This window comes from Schistocerca nitens, chromosome 2 (assembly GCF_023898315.1).
Source record: "Schistocerca nitens isolate TAMUIC-IGC-003100 chromosome 2, iqSchNite1.1, whole genome shotgun sequence".
NCBI lineage: Eukaryota > Metazoa > Arthropoda > Insecta > Orthoptera > Acrididae > Schistocerca > Schistocerca nitens.
This window is the reverse complement of record NC_064615.1, coordinates 279,979,274-279,998,608: the sequence shown is the minus strand read 5'-3', so window position 1 is coordinate 279,998,608 and position 19,335 is coordinate 279,979,274. Positions and strand designations below refer to the sequence as shown.

The window sequence follows — 19,335 nt, the reverse complement described above, 5'->3', positions numbered from 1 at the left end:
CACTATTCATCCCCATACAACATCACCAGGACGACCAAAATGGTCGTATTCGGCAACGATCCTGGGTACATTAGGAGTTCCGAACTCCCGCCATATGAGGTAATGTACAGCATTGTCGAACATGATCGTGCGGCGCGGAGTGGCCGCGCTGTTTCAGGCGCCATGTCACGGACTACGTAGCCCTTCCCGCAACAGGTTCGAGTTTTCCCTTGGGCATGGGCGTATGTGTTGTTCTTAGCATAAGTTAGTTTAAGTAGCGTGTTAAGTCTAGCGACCGATGACCTCAGCAGTTTGGTCCCTTAGGAATTCACACACACACCTCCCCTAAACCGCATAATCCAGATATCATGGTTGGGTATAGTGCTACGCTATTACGACTGTCTATTGCACTGTACCACCACTCGGGAAACCGTGTCCGGGTGCAGCGCTATAAGGTACTGTGCGAACGCCATGCTCTACCACCCATGCGAAACCATGTACAAGTATAGCCCCACACTTTACCATGTGGATATTGCACTGTACTATACTGTCCAAAAACTTTTCAAGTACAGTGCAGTACCACACATTCCGGCAAATACGTTGGTTCTATCGCATACATAAGGGTGGTACTTACGAGGGGCGGTCTTCCTTCCTGCCACGGACACCTTGCACACAAAATAGCGAACTTTGCTAGGAGTTAAGCAAAGTGTATGACCGAAAATCAAGTGACCGGAAGTGCAATCATCTTCGATATTTAGAGTATAAAAGAAGGCTTGACAGGCGCAACTGATCAGTCTTCTTCGGTAATTGGAAGTGTCAACATTGAAATGCTGAACATCCCTCAGCGACTAGGGAGGAAGACAAGACCAACGGACGAACGCTTTGGTTTGTGGTTATTACAGCTGAACCTGGATAATCTGTCTACTGACAATGGCAACATAAATTAGACCGAAAATAGCAAACTACTTGGCGACAAGAATGTAAAAGTGCTTACACCTATTACAGAACTGTTTTGCGATGATCTTATGGTGATTAAATTCTGTGACCAAGAGGACTGTCAAGTACACTTAGAAAGAGGACGATCTGTAATGTTATAGTAGAAGATGTGTGGCTCATTTAACTATTTCAAACGTGGTAAATTTTCCGATTTCGTCACTGTAAGACGTGGTGTCAAGGCGAAGCTGCCTTTTCTCTTACACGGAAACGACTGTGTCACAGCAAGAGGGATACGGGAGAAAATCGGCAAGGAAGCACTGGAAACTACTTCGAAGAAATATAAAAATCCTGTTGTTATACCATATAAAGTGGAATTATGTGACGTAAAAATGGATGTTCTTATGGAGTAGCTCCCTCGAATATTACAACAGCTACGTGTAGACGACAATGACCTTTTGGATTTGGACATAACCCAAGACTTCGCCGGACTTTGTAACAAAATGGAGGTGTGCGACTACTTAATATCAAGCCAGGACTTCTGCACTGAAGGAGATCACCAGGGCAGCAGGAATGTGATTGTGGACAACGATAAGACATTTGCAATAGACTGTATAAAGTGGTTAAGCTCCAACTGTAGAATAAACATATATAATAAATTTATATCTCAGTTCTCAAGATATTGGTAACCACATGATAGATTTTATAAAGTGTCCAGACATGTGACTACCAGAAACTTTTAGGTCTTCCTTGTTTTAAATAACATGGCTACAATATACAATTACAGAATGGATCGTGTATTCGACCCTGTGCACGAGTTTTACGTGTATCAGACACCAATAAACAGTATTTACAATGTGCTCCACTTTACTCTGTGCCTCTTGCTTCAATGTGGCGTCAATTAACGGATGACGTACAGAATAACTGTTGCGTTGTGTTTTATAACGTTCTGCAATTTGTGAACTGCGGTACTAAGCATACCCGAGAATTTACAGGCTTACAAGTAAGTCTTCCAGATATTCCAGACAGAGAAAAGATTATCGCTATGTTCTGTCTGCACACATATTTAATTATCTACCTATAAATTATGAGGAGATTCTTAACTATGACTGAAATAAATACAATATAAATATTATACAGAAGTGTTATATTAAAGCAGACGAAACTTATTTTTCTCAGTCTACAGCACTGTTCTCCTCAATACCGTCCGATAGAGATACTGCGGAATTGGGACTGGTTGACACTAGCGACGTCATTCCACAAGTCCTACGAAAAAGAGTGTATACATCACACAGACTTAAACCATTTCCCGTTAAAGAAATTACACTTTTAAGTACAGTTAATGAGTTATGTGCACGGAAAAGGAAACTGGAACTAAAGACATCGAAGTAAAGAAAAAAAAAAAACTAGATTATACAGAGAAGACGACTGCTGTAAAGGAAAAATATAAGCTGCAAATTGAAAAGGAAGAGGCTATAGTGGATGTATTTACGTATGGCTTTAAACACAGTGTATAGACAAATCTAGCTACGACTGGGGAATCAAGATAATAGCGTTTACTATAAAGAGCAGAGGTAAGTTGCCATATGTTGGAATACTGGCCGAAAACGAAGGACGGGAGCATGTTTACTATGTAAAAGGACACACGAAAAAACTGTTTAACAAACTCCATTCCCCCTTAGAGCTGCTTAAAAAGGATGGATACATTATATGTATGTGGTGGGCTCGATGTCATACATTCAGCAACAGAACATACCTTTTCAGAGCTTAAAATCAACGCAATAACTAACTTTAATGGTAATTCGTTTGCAAAAGTTGTAAACTTAAAGTTGTATACCAAAATACGGTAAGAATGTGCAGCAGAAGAACTTGAACCCTACACCCAGGAGGATGTGGAGTGTTATAACCACAGTGTCATGCAGGAAATAAAAGAAAAATTAGTCCCCGAATGCTCTCGTCTAAAAGAACGACCAGAAGGAACAGAAGTAATTGTTAAAGTCATAAAATGGTTAGTTTACAGGAAAAAAAATAGATACATACTGGTTCAAAAATGGCTCTGAGCACTATGGGACTTAACATCTGAGGTCATCAGTCCCTTAGAACTTAGAACTACGTATACCTAACTAACCTAAGGACATCACACACATCCATGCCCGAGGCAGGATTCGAACTTGAGCCTGTAGCAGTCGCGCGGTTCTGGACTGAAGCGCCTAGAACCGCTTAGCCACCGCGAGATATATACTGGAGTTCGAAGACATAACTTCTCTGTATTTGTTTAATTACTGGATGGAGAAGGAAATAGATGATTCAGATGCGGATTTAATCTATAAGTTAAAAATTAAATTGGATATTATTAAAGCTACTCCAACCAAAAATAAGGGAAGAGTGGTTTTCTGTACATAAATGTATACGCGTAAGTTAATAAACATTTGGTACTAGAATATTTGCTCGTCTTATTCACTGATCTACCAAAATTCCTGAGACATTTCCTATATACAATGATCCATGGGCAAGTATTACGGTTGTGGAAAGTGGGTAGTTGGATGACCTTTAAAAGTAGTTGAAACTAGGTAGTTGAAAGTATAGTGACCCCCTTTTCATACCTATGTGAAGGACCATCGATTCAAGGCAGACAGCGGTCAGCACATGACACGAGGCTGCTGGCGGAGTAGCTCCCTCCAGCCGTCCATCCACCCTATAGGTGGATGGAGGGAGTGAGGGAAGAGGGACTCGGTTTTGTGATTGTACATCGAGGAGAACGCACGTTCAACTACAGCCTCCTCTGCAGTCTTTTAGGACGACGATTTTCCCCAATACATGTGTTGCATGATGTCCAATTCATTACTAGTGTTGGTTTTTACACAACAATTTCAAAGTGTAATTAGAACTGTGATGCATTTTTTCCATCAGCTGTGATAGCGTGTATTGGCTTCGATTACCTGGGCTGCAGTATGGTTTTTGAGCAGGCATCTGTAGCGAACTCAGACGTCAAACAGCGATAGATAGCGTATGCTTACAGGAAATACACTTTTTAAACTCCACTCTGTCGAACACCAGCATCTCGACAGTTGGAGATATTTCCTGCCAAAAAGAATAAAGATAGTACTTCACACTCCAGCCTTTTTCCCGCCAATTTGTAGGCGTAGGGTAGAGTTTGAGTGTGCCTGTCGCTGGTTTCGAGTGGTATTGCAAATTTTTTTCCCAGGATGATAACACCAGTTGTATGGTATCGTCAGTTTTTGTGGCGTATTGCGGTTTTTTCCGTCCTTGTGTAGTACTATGCATACAGTTGTGTTACTAGACCTGATCTTTGTGATTAATTACGCAATGAGGATCGATCTTTGTGTCAGTTTCCCATCCAAAATAAATAAAGCATACTAACCTAACCTTCCTCTCCCTCGTCTGAACAGTTTCCATGTCGTAGGGGGTGCACTTGGACTTTCCATCCAGGAGCTCCAGGGTTGAAGTCCCAGAAAGGGTACCATCATTTTTAATTTCCGTTCAATTCCAAGTGCCTCTGGTGATTTAATAGGGTTGGGGGAAGTGAACTTGGGCTTTCCACACAGGAGGACCAGGGTTCGAGTCCCGGAAATGGTATTGCCAATTTTTAATTTACAACCAGTTCCCAGATGGGGAGGGGGGTTGGATGTCGGTAGAGCCCTGGAACCAAGAAACTTCCATCAAAATTCGAAACTCCCGCCAAAATTAGAAATTTCCACCAATAGGGTAGGTTTGGGGAGGGTGGAGTGGGGGATGGGGGAGGGGGTGGAGGTGTCTGGGGCACACGTGCAGCTGAGAAAACTCATGAGGGCGGGGGTGGCCACGGTAGGGGCGGGGGTGGGAGGGGAGGGGAGGGGGTAGGCGGACGCAGGGGTGATTAATTTTATCAATTTAATTAATTTTCATATCAAATTGATATCAAAAGTGTCCTGACACCCCCACTACCCTACTACTTCTGTAGCATTCGCAGCAAGTGTCTGGTGCACTTCGACAGAGTCCTTGTAGAGGTACAAGATATGCAGATGTAATGGGTAGTTTACATACTGCACTTCGTAGTTTATCAGACAACTGCTTCTTACAAAAGAGGAAATACTAAGGTAAAGCACCCAAACACGGCCCCGTACCCAAATATGACCATCCTTTCTAAATTCTCCAGCAAGTAACGCATTCATGCAGTATTCGCACGAACTTCTTCAGTGGGCGCTGCTGAGTCACTTACAACGCGTGTAAGAAGAAGATTTTTCAGTAACAGCCCTGTTTCTTGTGTTTTGTTTCCAGAGAAAATACGAAGTTTTGGGTTTGTTGAAGTTACAGAACATCTTTCATTGTGAAATATAAGTACTGGAAAGCCAGTTTTTATAACAGAAAGTCGGTATTCTTTGCTATATCTTCGATTTGTTGAATTTAATTTGCATGAACTGTAGATTTAGATATTGCGCGCCATTTACTGTGCGAGCCGTTCTCCTATGCGGCCCTCCTGCCATATCTAATTATGGCCGCAGTTAGGTAAATACCTTTAAGTAGATGCTATTACCATTTTCGGGTGAGAGAAAGACGAAACTGGGATAAAAGTTCAATACTCAGTGCGACTGAAGCTATCAAAGTGGAAAGTATGTATGTTAAACAAGCCGTTCATGAATTTGGGATTCCGACAACAATACATATTTAAAGACTCGGAAGCCCAAAACGCTGAATTTGCAGAAGTTTTGAAATATGCGTTATGGCGTACAACTATTTCTAGTACTCTCCCAGTACCGTAAAGCACTGGAGAAGGATTATTACGGTTTTGATGCCAATGACGTTAAACGTATGGCTTTTCAGCAAGCTATTAGAAATAATATAGAGTAACTCTGAACAAGGACTCGCACGTAAGAAACGGTAGCAACTGTTCATCAGAAGCCATCTTCATATCTTTAGAACAGCGCAGCAGCTCTCTAAAGCTAGAATCCATGGATTCACAAGAGAGAATGCAGTAACATTTTTCACGATTTTAAAAGCGGAAATGCACAAAATGAAACAAAATCCCATGAAAAACTTAAACGTTGATGGAACAGGCTTGACGCTAGTTTAGCATTAATCCAGAAAGGTTTTTGGTGTGGAAGGCAAACTTCAAGTTCACTAATTGCTTTTGCTGAACGTGGCTGTCATGCGACTCCTGTGACGAGCATATCCGTATCCTCACAGTTTCTTCCGCCCATGATGATTTATCCACGCAAGATACTCAAGGCTGAATTACTCGACAGAACTCCTCCAGATACAGTCGCAGCAGCTCATACTTCTGGGTGGATACAGCTGGACTTGTTCACGAAATTTTTCCAGCACTTCTTCAGCATTGTCAAAACATCCAACGACGATCCAGTGCACCTTATTTTAGATGGCCACTTGACCCACGCCCACAATATCGACGTTTTTAAGCGTGGCCGAGGAAATTGTCTGCCTCCTCACTGCTCTGATAAAACGCAAGTATTCGACGTATCTTCTACGTTCCCACTAAAATCATACTATGCCCAAGAAACCGGAAAATGGTAGGATTCGCGCAAAAATAGCGTAGTTATTCAGTATCAGACAGGTACTCCAATCGGCCATGCTTACACAAGAGCTGAAAATATGTCAACTGCCATCAATGGGTTTAGATGCAGGGAAATTTTCCTCTTGGATGAAAATGTCTTCGATGCTCATTTTATGCAGCCAGAACGTGCTTTTGAGGTTGATAATCAATGCACAAGACCTAGGAAACTCGGTCTGTGCCTGCCATCGAACCAAGCACTTCCAAGCACTTCCATCCGACACCGTTAGCTACCCTCATCTCATGCTCATCTCACAAAAATAATAGTGTGGAGTCGCATCAGAAGAAATAAGACGATGAGGAACCATCTGCAAGAAAGAAGACAGATTGTGAAAACCAAAGGGGGAAAAAAGTTATCTTCTTGTGAATCCTCGGAATATTCTGATGCTGAAGAAGATTTCGATTAAAATTCTGATGTTGTAGATGTTGGTAACGAAAGTGAAGATGGTGAAGGTGCTCACCGCACTGTATGCAGTAAACTGTATTGGCAGGACAAGACAGGACAAAATGAATTCCGTGCCTGCAGTGCTTTTTGTGGAGCCATGAAAAATGCATGGGACGAATTTCACATAAAATTACATTTATTTGCACACTTGGTTTGAAACGCAGATGTTAATCCGCGTGTCTTTCCTAGTAAAGTTCTTATGTGTTTAGCGATTTTAATACCAATTCCCAAAGTTTTGCTTGCCTTTAAGTCATAGGGGCCATATTTCGATATTGTTTGTCACAAATAAAGGAATTTCACTTTTCGTGTTCTCACTACTTTTGACGTTCTTCATTAAGGTGTTACAAAAGTTGACCTCAGAACTTATTGCAAACATAATGGGTGTATACTGAACCATATACTCCACTTTTTTCCAGCATTTTGATGACTTTATTGGTGATAACGAAAAATGGGAAGATGTATGAGTAATTTACCTTAAGGGTTATATGCTATGCGAAATACACAAGCAGTAGTAAGTCATTCATAAGTTATGAGATATACGGAAACGCTAAGAGGAAACGGAAGGGTTAGAAAGAAAGAAAGAATAAATATCGAGTTTTCTTGTGATTCAGAATACCCTTGTTGTGGTTTCATTAAACTTTAGATGTAAGTTCAACCACATTTACAGCCATTGTGCCTTTATGTCACATAAGGAAATTTTGAAGTGAAGTATTAGAGCAAAAAATTAAATAAAAGTTTTAGCGTTTGAACAACATTTTCACATTTCATCGTAGACTTTCATTAATATTTCAAAAATGTGCGATTACTAGCTGAGAAGTTGGTGAAGAAATTGTTTCAGTTTTGCAAGGTATAAAAGTAGATATTATCTGAAGAATAATTAGAAATTCCTTTGATGGAAGTTTTCAAATATACCTATCTTGCAACTAAAAAAGCAGTCTATAGTCCATTTCTTTTGACAGAAAAGTTTCTTAAATTTATTCCGCAAATGTATGAATGTCCACGTGTCTTAAATAAGCATGGTTAAACCAAATACACTACGCAGCAGTCAACATGTAAGTTGAGTAAAGCTTATCAGTTTTATTATGCCGATAACGAATATCACAGAGAGGTGTGAAACTTTGATTTGATTTTTGTTTTGCAAGATTTCCATCCATAAGAAAAGATAGAGGCAATATGTTGCCAACTCCCCCACGTTGGTGGCGAGCTTCCTTCAGTTTCAATTGAGTATACTGTTCTCATGGAAGATTCTTATGTAAATATGAAATGCTTACTGGAAGTCATCATGTACATCGAATATAAGTGCTAAACCTGTGGTCACCTTAAGTTAGTTCCACTTTTATTGGGCATCCAATTTTGTTACAGGAAGTATTACTGCTTCACTTGTAAGTGGGACAGTAAAACGTATGCACCTCACTATACCAAAACTGACTGGGCGGGAAGAAATTCACTACAGCCGGTTGAGAAGAAAATCTTAGATGAACTGCTAGTTGATCCCGAAACGTTTTACTTCATCGTTTATACATAAAGTAATGTTGTGCAGTTGTAGTGTAAGTAAAATGGACCATGAAGGAAGGGCCTGTAAACACTAACGAAAAGAGTTCTCACGACTAAGTTAGTTAAAAGTCAAAGACCGTACCATTGTTAGCTCACAGATAGACAAGCATTTTGATGAAATGTCATAAGGTGATGAGGCTCCCTGTGAAAGCTTTAAATGTGTTTGTTTGATTTCCTTAGCAAATAAAGGAGCAAAAAAATTTAAGAAGTTCGTGTGTGAACTGTCACCATTTTATGAAAAGGTGGGCTATAACATGTCTCTGAGACATGACTTATTCTCTGAAAGTCGCAGTGCCGCTATTGACATGATGAACTATTCCTCATCATACTGTAGTCATGGGGAACAGATATGCAGAGAAGAAGATTTCCTCTATTTTGGTAGACTATCACTGGTCTACAGTTTGGGATACTCCAGAGATAACTTACACGTGAAAACACAAGATAGAGTGGGTAGACAATTTGTTGTTTGATGAAAAATGCTTCAAATTATAAGGTGAAATCACTGATCATGATAAAAATGGTTATTTTACTGAATACTATCCATTCTTGCAGGACTTCATGTTTTCTTTATCAATTATAAATTGCTGGATTGTTTGTATATGTTTAATCTACGATATACATAAAGCAGACAAAAAGGATGTAAATATGTATGTCGAGGATCTTCTTCCAGGCTCCTGTATCGATTTCAACATAATCTCGCACACAAACAGCGAACTTCATGAGTAACAGTACTGTGATGTTTGTAACATTCTACCTCCAATAGGAGCAGAGGTACAGGAGAAGGTACAGGTTTGTTTCAGATTCAGCCATAGAGGCTGCCTAAACGAGAAGCATGTTATGTGGCTGCCTCATCGAAGTGCTTTGCAGGGCATCCTACATGTCAGAGGGAAGAAAGGTTTTCCCAGTCCCTGATGTCTACTCTACCCCACATGACATGTATGCTATGTTGGAGTAGCATCATCCTGCCTTATCGACCTGCTTTGTATGGCAGCTTACAGAAACGCTTGTTGTGGCAGCAATAATATATTGATTCATCGATCTTTTCACAAGGGCTATATGCCTTGGCATAGTTTGAGGAGTATAGAGGAGAGGAGGGACAGAGGCAGGAGAAATGGACAGAGATTGGGTAGTGGGAGTGGATGAACAGAGGGAGGAGAGGACAAGGGAAGGAGCAGAGAGAAGACGCCGGAGGGGGCAGAGGGAAGAGGAGAATGAGATGGACAGGGAGAGAGAGGGAGGAGGAGATCTATGGGTAGATGGGGAAAGGTAGACATCGATAGGATGAGGGGTGGATGAGGTATAGTTAAATGGGGCAAGACGAGATAGAGACAGTATGGCAGGAGGAGTTTAACAGAGAAAGAAGGGGGAGGAGGAGATGGGAAAAGAGAGGGGACTGGGAAGAGTATGTCTATGGGGAGAGGAAGGAGTAGGGGGAGATGCAGGAGGCACGTGGGAGATGTAGAGGGAAGTGTGCAGGTGGAAAAGGGAGAGAGGGAGGACGTTATGGACAGAGAGAGGAGGAAGAGGACATGAACAGACAGAGCAGAGAGGACGATATGGTCAGAGAGAGGAGGCTGAGGAGATGGAGGAAGAGCTGGGGGAGGAGCTAATGGACAGAAAGTGGTGGCAGGATCAGGTGCACGGAGAGATGGGCTGGAAAATGTGGACAAAGAGAGGGAAGTGAGGGACACGGGACCAAAAACCGGGAGTGTGTCGAACTAGTGGCCGAAACAATGTAGAAAATGGCCAGCAATTTATATAAGAATCGGGAAAGGCATACCAAAGTTCCTTTATTTCGTTTGGTTGAATATTTTAATTTGTGAATTGGTCTTCGTTGAATCAGATAATGGCATATGCTTTCATATTACTTGTTTCTTCTCAAGGACACAACTACTAACAAACTGCTTATAGGTAATGTTCCTAGTGCACACTGTACTTGAATAAATAGCTAAGTTAATGGTATAAAACAGAATACTTATATATGAAAGTGAAATCAAGTATACCTTTTTATAGCTATACAGGCAGTGGACAAAAAAGAAACACTAAAAGCACAGCACATTACCAAGCGTAATATAGTGTACGAAAGCTATTGGCGTTCAAAACAGCTTCCAGTCATGTTGGAATGGATAAATACAGGGCCTATACAGTTTTCAGGGAAATCACCAACAACTATTCTTCTTGCAAAACAGTGGAAAGTTCAGGAAAAACGGATGGAAGTGGAAAGTGATCATGTAGTTCTCTCTCTAAAGCAGGCCACTAGGGATCATGAATATTGAGATCTGATGATTACAGTGGCCAAGGGCGACGTTACAATTTATCCTCGTTCTCGCCAAACCAGTCTTGGATGGTTCAAAATGGCTCTGAGCACTATGGGACTCAACTGCTGTGGTCATAAGTCCCCTAGAACTTAGAACTACTTAAACCTAACTAACCTAAGGACAGCACACAACACCCAGCCATCACGAGGCAGAGAAAATCCCTGACCCCGCCGGGAATAGTCTTGGATGATGTGTGCTGTTTGAACATAGTCCTTTCTTCTAGGAGGACAGCAACACCCGGCGTGTATCACTCTTGGGACGTAAATTGGCCAGAAGTAGGGAACTGTGTGAAACAAGACTCATCCGACCAAATGACTTTCATCCATTGTTCCACAGTCGAATCCTTTATGGAGATCACTTAGTATTGCTTTGCTGTTGAAAGAGTCTGGGAGAGGGATGTTCAGTTCTGCAGATACTTTTGCAACTGTCAGCTCCTTATTTTTCGTCAAAATCCTCTTTACTGACCGTCTGTCACGGTCATTCAAAGCACACTTTCATCATTTCGTATGATGTTTTTCTGCTTTCGCTGTATACGGTATAAATCTTCAATACTGTGCCTCTTGAAACATAGAACAGATGGTTACGGAGGCATCCAACATACGAACCCCAAAAATTTGTCCACGTACGAATTCACTTAGCTCCAGTGTAATGCATCAAAAACTACACAAGAACACTCTGATTGTCCATCTTCTCAGAGATGGTTGCGGGACTCGGCTGTTCGATATAGGATGTCAAACCAAACACCTTTCAGCCGCCCTTTGAGCCGCTTTTATTTGGCTATCAGTTTCGGCGCTTTGCTACGCCATCTTCAAAACTCTGACTTACGTGGTGAAAGATTCCACCTAGGTTCTGATCAAAACAGGGGCCAGTAATACTGGTAATAGTAGATTTCTGCTTGCCATAGCGGTCACTTCAACCATGATGGTTGGGATAATCGCTACAGCAAGCAGAAATCTACTTATACCAGTACTGCTGGACGTGTTTTTATCAGAATCGAGGTGGATTCTTCCTTCACGTATGTCAGGGTCTTGAAGATGGCGTAGTAAATCACCGAAACTGGTAGCCAAGTGAAACAAATTTGGAAACTGGACGACACAACGTGTCTAATTTGACATCCTACAGGAAACAGTTCTGACAACAACTGACACTTGAAACGTCTTGACGATATTGCGTAGGTGTTGTTAATGACTCATTTCAACAGCACAACCTGCAAGCTTAGATAGTATATGCGTTTATGTTCAAACACACAATTGTCGAGGCAATTTCATATTTCTGTTCAATCACTGTATTTCATAATATTATGCCTAGACAAAAGTGGAAACCTAAATTTAAGTAATTAACTGATTTTTCTATGAATTGTGGCGATGGAGTAATTTAGGGCAGCTATATCGAATCCGTTTACGAATGGCCTCTGACTTGCTCGAGAACTATCGTTGGAATTGGTGGGACTCTGGGTCTGGCTCATGTTAGTTGCGCATACTCACCGAGACAGATTCGTGGCCCGTCGCCAAACGGCAGGTAGGCTGGGTGGGCGTGTCCGCCACTGAAGCGCTCCGGGTTGAAGCTCAGCGGTTCAGGGAAGAGGGCCGGGTCCCGATGCAGCGACAGCAGCGGCACGTACACCACGTCCCCAACGCGCAGGCGCAGATCGCTGCCCGGCACCTGGTACGGCTCAGTGCACTGCCGCATCAGGTAGGCCATCGGCGGGTACAGGCGCAGAGTTTCTGCCAACAGAGATTCATGGAGGCGTTTGCACAGAGCACTAGAACGCGTTGGCCTCTCCCCAACAGGATAACAGGTTTAGAAACATCACACTGTCCATGTTCCTCTGCACCTCTCTATAAATGAGCGCCACTGCCAACTTCCTAGATATCTTAGGTTCCCACCCAACGTGCCGATTGTAGACCATTTATCGTACAGTCCATAACCTCGGTTCTTTAAAGAATCGAAATCTCTTGTTCACTGAAGCGCCAAAGAAACTGGTGTAGGCATGCGTATTCAAATGCAGAGATATGTGAACTGGCATAACACGGCGCTGCAGTCGGCAAGAAAACAAATGTCTGGCGCCGTTGGTAGATCGGTTACTGCTGCTACAATGGCAGATAGCAAGACTTTAGTGAGTGGTGAGTGGTGTTATACTGGCGCACGAGCGATGGGACACAGCATCTCCTAGGTAGCGATGAAGAGGGGACTTTCCCATACGGCAATGTCACGAGTGTACTGTGAATATCAGGTATCCGGTAAAACATCAAATCTCCGACATCGCTGCGGCCGAAAAAAGATCCATCAACAACGGGACCAATGATGACTGAAGAGCATCGTTCAACGTGAAATAAGTGCAACAGTTCCGTAAATTGCTGCAGATTTCAGTGTTGAGCCATCAACAAACGTCAGCGGGCGAACCATTCAAGGCCCACTCGTGTACCCTTGATGACTGCACGACACGAAGCTGTACGCCTCGCCTAGGCCCGTCAACACCGACATGGAACTTTTTATGACTGGAAATATGTTGTTTGGTCAGAAGAGTCTTGTTTCAAGTTCTATCGAGCAGATGGACGTGTGCGGGTATGGAGACAACCTAATGAATTCATGGATCGTGCATGTCAGCATGGTACAGGCTCTGTATTGGTGTGGTGGGTGAGTGATATGGAAACCCTGATACGTCTAGATACGGGTCTGTCTGTCTGATCAACTGCGTCCATTCATGTTCATTGTGTATTCCGACGGACTTGGGCAATTCCAGCAGGACAATTCGACACCCTTTACGTCTGTAATTGCAACAGAGTGGCTCCAGGAACACTCTCCTGAGATTTTCGCTAGCAACCAAACTCCCCAGACATGAATATTATTGAGAATATCTGGAATGCCTTACAACGTGTGTTCAGAAGGGATCTTTGACCCCTCGTACTCTTACGAATTTACGGACAGCTCTGCTGAATTCATTGTGTCAGTTCCCTCTAGCACTACTTCATATATTAATCTAATGTATGCCACGTCGTGTTGTAGCACTTCTGCTTGCTCGCGGGCGCCCTACACGATATTATGCAGGTGTACCAGTTTCTTTGACTTCCAGTGTACAACAGTTTGAAAATGTCCGATTGCTTTACCAATGAGTTCATGTGCCCAATATTTTACATACTTTAGAAAAGGCATCAAATTATGCTTAAAGTCTGTTGGAATTCGGTAAATGTTTCATTATTAAACACTGGATATATTCTCGGTGATTTGCGCTCCGTATTAAATAAATGCCAGTTTTTCACGCATCTCAATGTTTATGATGTGATTTCTCATTAACTATGTGTTGTATAGTGATACAAATTTGCAGGTATATTCCGTTGTCTATGTGGATACCGTCTGCAAAGTACGTTTCTAATAGAGTTAGTAAGAAATAACCAATAAACTAAAATGTAATTCTTGATGCTGATATTTTACTGCATGAACAGTGAAAATATAGAAAGCGATACACGTATTTTTTTTTCCTTACACCATTTTGTCGGGGGTGTCTGCGAGGAAATGTTTCATATAGGTTTGGAAGTTCTTAAGTAAATAATATCTAACAGTACCACTTGTCTTTCTGTGTTAAGCCTTTAACGTAACAATACACCTCCGAATGAGCAGATGATGACTATAGTAAAGTTGTTAGATTAATGGATTTAATTATTTTAATCTTATACTGTATTTAATGGGGTAATTTTATTTGCGTTATTTACCCCGTTAAATTAACCACTTAATAGACACCCCACGATTTTTCGTTATTTAATGTAGAAACTGAAAGGTGTTTTTATTTTATTTATGCTTATTTTCTTTAACTGTCCTAATTGTTGTAGTTTAAAAGGAAACTTTTTTATATTTCTTTAATAAAATAATATAATTTCATAAATGACACTGAGTTAAATACGTAATTAAAAGAATTATCAAAATTTCTAACTATCTAATGTGTTATGGAAAAAGTAATTTTCATTTCGTAAAATATTTATTATATTCTATTTGCTAGGAAGTGCTCAAGCCAGTCACAGGTCTGGAAGCTACTGGCAACACTGATGGACACAATGTTGCAGAAATTTTAAAGCCTAAGACCCAATGATGACAGCATAGTTCTATCGAAACCAGTCATCCAATCTAATGCTTTCTTACCGATCTTGACTTGATAGAAGATAGATTAAGAAAAGGCAATTAAGGAAAGGCACTTGAGAAAAGGCAAACTTATTATAGCACTAGTCGACTCAGAGGGAGCCTCTTACAATATTGACTTGAATACACTCTTTGAAATTTTGAAATTAAAAACGGTGAAATATAGGGAGCCAAAGGTTACATAAAATTCACCCAAAAACCAGATGGCAGTTAGCAGTACTGGAGGGTATGAAAGTGAAGCAGTGGTTGTGAAGGGAGTGAGAAAGATTTGCAGCCTATCCCCAGTGTTATTCATTCCTTACATAGAGCACGCAAGGGATTAAAATTCAGGGAGAACAAATAAAAATTTTAACTTTGCGACTACGTTGTGTTTAAGTCGGAGACAGCAAATGACTTAAATAAACAGTTGAATAGAATGGAGAGTGGCTTGAATTGAGATTATATAATAAACATCAACAAATGTAACAATGGAATACAATAGAATTGATCAGGTGGTGATAAAGGAATTAGATTGGAAATGAGACACTAAAAATAGTAGATGAGATTAACTATTTTGGCAGCAAAATAACTGATGGTGGTGAAATTAGAGAAGATGTAAAATTTGGACTGGTACAGCAAGAAAAGCAATTCTGACAAAGAAGAATTTGTAAACATATAATACTAGCGCACCTGGCAATGCTTCTCATTAGCTAAATTATTATGTGATTTGTATGTACCTTTCTGTCCATCTCCTCCTCCCCCTCTGTTTGTCCACTCTTCTTCCCGCTCTATTTGTCCATCTCCTCCTCCTCCTCCCCTTTTTCTGCTCATCATCTACTCCCTCCTATCTTTTCCATTCTCCTCCTTGTCATTTCTCTGTCCATCTCCTGCTCTTCTCCCTCTCGGTCCATTACTTCCTTTCCCCCTCTCTATGTGCATTTCCTATCTCTTCTCTGTCCACCTCCTCTTCTCTTTGACTTTGAAGCTTCTTAATTGGCGATGCAAAGGAAACATTAATTGGGCGGTGAAGTCTCTAAAAATGAATGGGTAAATCGGTTGGGATTATTGTTATATAGGGTGTGAGAGAGACCTTTAGAAGTGCTGCACCTGTCAGGATAGTAGCTGCAAACAAATTATTTCGCTTGCCTTTAATATGGGAGCGGGTAGGACTAAAAAGTTTCGGACGATTCAGATTCCATACTAGTATTCTAATTGGAAGCCAGTAAGCCATAAACGCAGCTTTGCAGTTTTCTGTTAAAACCGACTGAGAGGAAAAAAATAGAACGACACATTGCTGTGTACATAAATTATGTATATAAATTTTTCCTCATTATTCAAAACTAGAAAAACTAAACCACACATTTTTACAGTGAAGTATTATTTTTTTTTCGCCGTTGGTTGTAACAGAAAACCTGTACCGTGTCGATTACAGAAATACATAACCCATGCCCGTTCGAAAGTTTATTAGAGCAACGTATAAAAATGTGATGTAAATATTTCGAGATTTTGGGTAACAACGTCAAGCAAAGACTTCCCTCTGTTCAGTAGTAGAAAAGTTTAAGTGTGTTTTGGATGATATTTGCCTGGAATGTAGCCCGAAACGGAAGTGAAACGTCGACGGTAAACAGTTCATACAAGAACTAAACAGAGGATTTTGGAATGTGGTGCTACAGAAGAATCCGGAATATTATATTGCGGTGTGGGGGGGGGGCGTATATAGTGAGGAGGTGTGCATGTGTGTGTGGAGGGGGGGAGGGGGGGGAGAGGGGTAGGGGATAAAATTGCAGATGAAAGCACGTGAAGATTACAGTAAGCAGGTTTAGATGAATGTAGGTTGCAGTAGTTGTTTCGTGATGTAGAAGCTCAGGAAAAAGGGTTGGAGTAAAGTAAAGATTTAGGTGAGAATTTTAGTTGAGGGACACAACCACAGTATTAAGTAATGGCCAGGACTAGTATAAGATTGTTTACTATTGATGCACTTGTGCGCAGGAAAAGATCGTCATAAGAACTTGCAGAAAGATCAGAACGTATCTGATTACAAGATTAGTGGCGAACATTTTGACCATGTCACATCCTGTAAGAGCTTAAGTAATATTTAAGAAGCATTACTAGGGAAGGCGAATAGAAAACTACATTTATTTTTGTAAAAGTAATCCAACAGAAGATGCTACTGTTACCGGTTCTATAAATGTCCCCAGTATTTAGAGTTCGACGGACTACACACACCGAACGACTTCAGAGATGCGGTACTAGGATCGTAACAGTTCGGTTTAGCTGATATGAAATTATATCTGATATGCTAGGGGAACTCAAATTGGATGAATGTGGTTCCCATTTAACCTATTGTTTAGATATAGTGAATCCATATAAGACCATTACGCTACCATGAACTTGTAACCCACGTATAACTCACGAGAAAAAGGTACCAGAGATTAGGTAGCGACGGATGTGTAAAGACAGTCGCTCTTTCTTCGCGAAATACGCGAATGGAAGAAGGCACGAAGTTCTTAATACCGGCACGATGTACCCTCTTCAATTCAGTGTACAGCGGCTTGCAAAATATTCGTGTATGTGTAGATGAAGAAGCATCATTGCACGATAATACCGAGAAGATTGTGGCATAGGATTCTGGAGAATCCTCAATCGGCCACAGGCTACTGTGGTGACCCTTGAGAGCCTGGAGGATTAAGACGACATTCCTTGCAAATCCTTTGTGAATTTGATCAGGTCCTAGACACGAAAACTCTGCTGCTCCAGTGTAGTGTAGCCTCAATTGAATAAGGGAAGCTTGTGAACGAGCTGCTACATTAGCTGTGCATTACTCGAAAAACTATAAAAATTTCATGATTTATAGACACGAGAAAGAAAGTGAATTCTTCAGAGTGGGATTGTTGTTGTCCTGTGGGTGGCAATAACGTTACAGTTAATATACTACATATGGAAAAACACCATATGTGCTGAGCCCCCACCTGCCACCACCATGTCCAGGTAACGCATCTCCTGCAGGGCTTCGTACGTCATTTCTCCGCCATTTCGGCTGAGTACTGCGTCCACCTCGACTCGCGCCTTGGTCTGCACGTCCGGGTTTATTGCCAACTCGTGCAGGCAGAAGCTCATGGTGGTCGAAGTCATCTCCAAGCCGAGCGCGAAGGTCATAAGCAAGTGCGCCGCCATCAGCTTGTCGCTGATCTCTGAAACACAGTACGAGCTCCAAGTACATGTCCACTGAACAACACTCCGACAGCTGCATGTAAGCCCGTACTCACTCAAGACATGAAAATCTATATGGACGTAAACACAAACATGAATGGAGATGCAGATACAGATGAGGATATGAATGTAGATGCAGAAGGTCGAAATGGACTTGCGCTTAGATGCAAACTGTGGGTGAGGATAGCCATACATCCTGATGTGGATGTATAAATGGATGTGGACATAGATATGGATGTAGTCATGGACATGAATGTGGGATCATACTCTGAAATATTGACGGGAATGCAGGTACAGATGTGCATCTATACTTTCATGTGAACATTAATATGTATGTGGATGTAGAACATGTATGCAACATTGGCTGGTTAGGATGGCGATATCAACAAATCCTTAGATACAGATCTGAATGTGGATGTAGATATGCACAGGAATGTGGATCTGGGTTTGTACGCCGATTTGCAAATGGGTGAAGACGTGTTGCTGTTCTTAGACACATCTATAAGCAGTGATTGGTATCTATATAGACGATTATTTGGTAGTATTAGTAGATTCTCTTCCAGATATGCATGTCTACGTTGTCATAGATGTTGACACAGATATAGTTATGGATGTGGACATGAATGTGGTCACTGGTTCTTACATCCTTACTATCTGCTCAAGAGATATCAAATAGGACAGTTGTGCCAACATCGTTTGTGGGCTTTGGCAACTGGTTGCACCTGCTATACCAAACACACAAATTTAGATTTCGAAAATGGAAATACTTGAAGTAGCTCTGTTATATTTACTAGCGATTCACAAAAAATTTCGGATACCATTGCGGAAGTGTCAATGGATGCAAACGTGATTACCACAGAAAGAAAAAGTAAAAAATATTCCATTACAGATAACCAGTATAGCAACTTGCTGAGCTACAAACACGTTTTAGGGGTTCGAACTTCACGTTTGCCAGATCTCTAAATACAGAGGACAGTATGCTAACAAGTGCACTTCGTCGCCATATAACACATTTGTCATCGAATTTTCTATTTCTTAATAGCTGTCCTAATTATCAACAACATTCATCTCAAACTTGATCAGAGATTTTGCGGGCCTCAAATAATACAAGAGCAACAGTTGCTATTTTTTGTGATCTTTTCGAAGCTTTTGATTATTTAGATCATTTTAATTTTTTACAAAAACTTATGTTTTATGGATCCGCTGGCCTTACAGACAAC

General features: G+C 41.2%; 1 protein-coding gene across 1 annotated transcript in view; it reads right to left on the bottom strand.

Moving 5' to 3' along the window:
• LOC126234984 (uncharacterized) overlaps window positions 1–19,335 on the bottom strand; it is a 187,844-nt gene that overhangs the window by 117,264 nt on the left and 51,245 nt on the right. The window contains exons 4-5 of the mRNA XM_049943723.1: window positions 17,875–18,096; window positions 12,280–12,519 (exon numbers count right to left, since the gene is read on the bottom strand). Coding sequence (XP_049799680.1) covers window positions 12,280–12,519; window positions 17,875–18,096 — 462 coding nt within the window. The remainder of the gene's footprint in view (window positions 1–12,279; window positions 12,520–17,874; window positions 18,097–19,335) is intronic.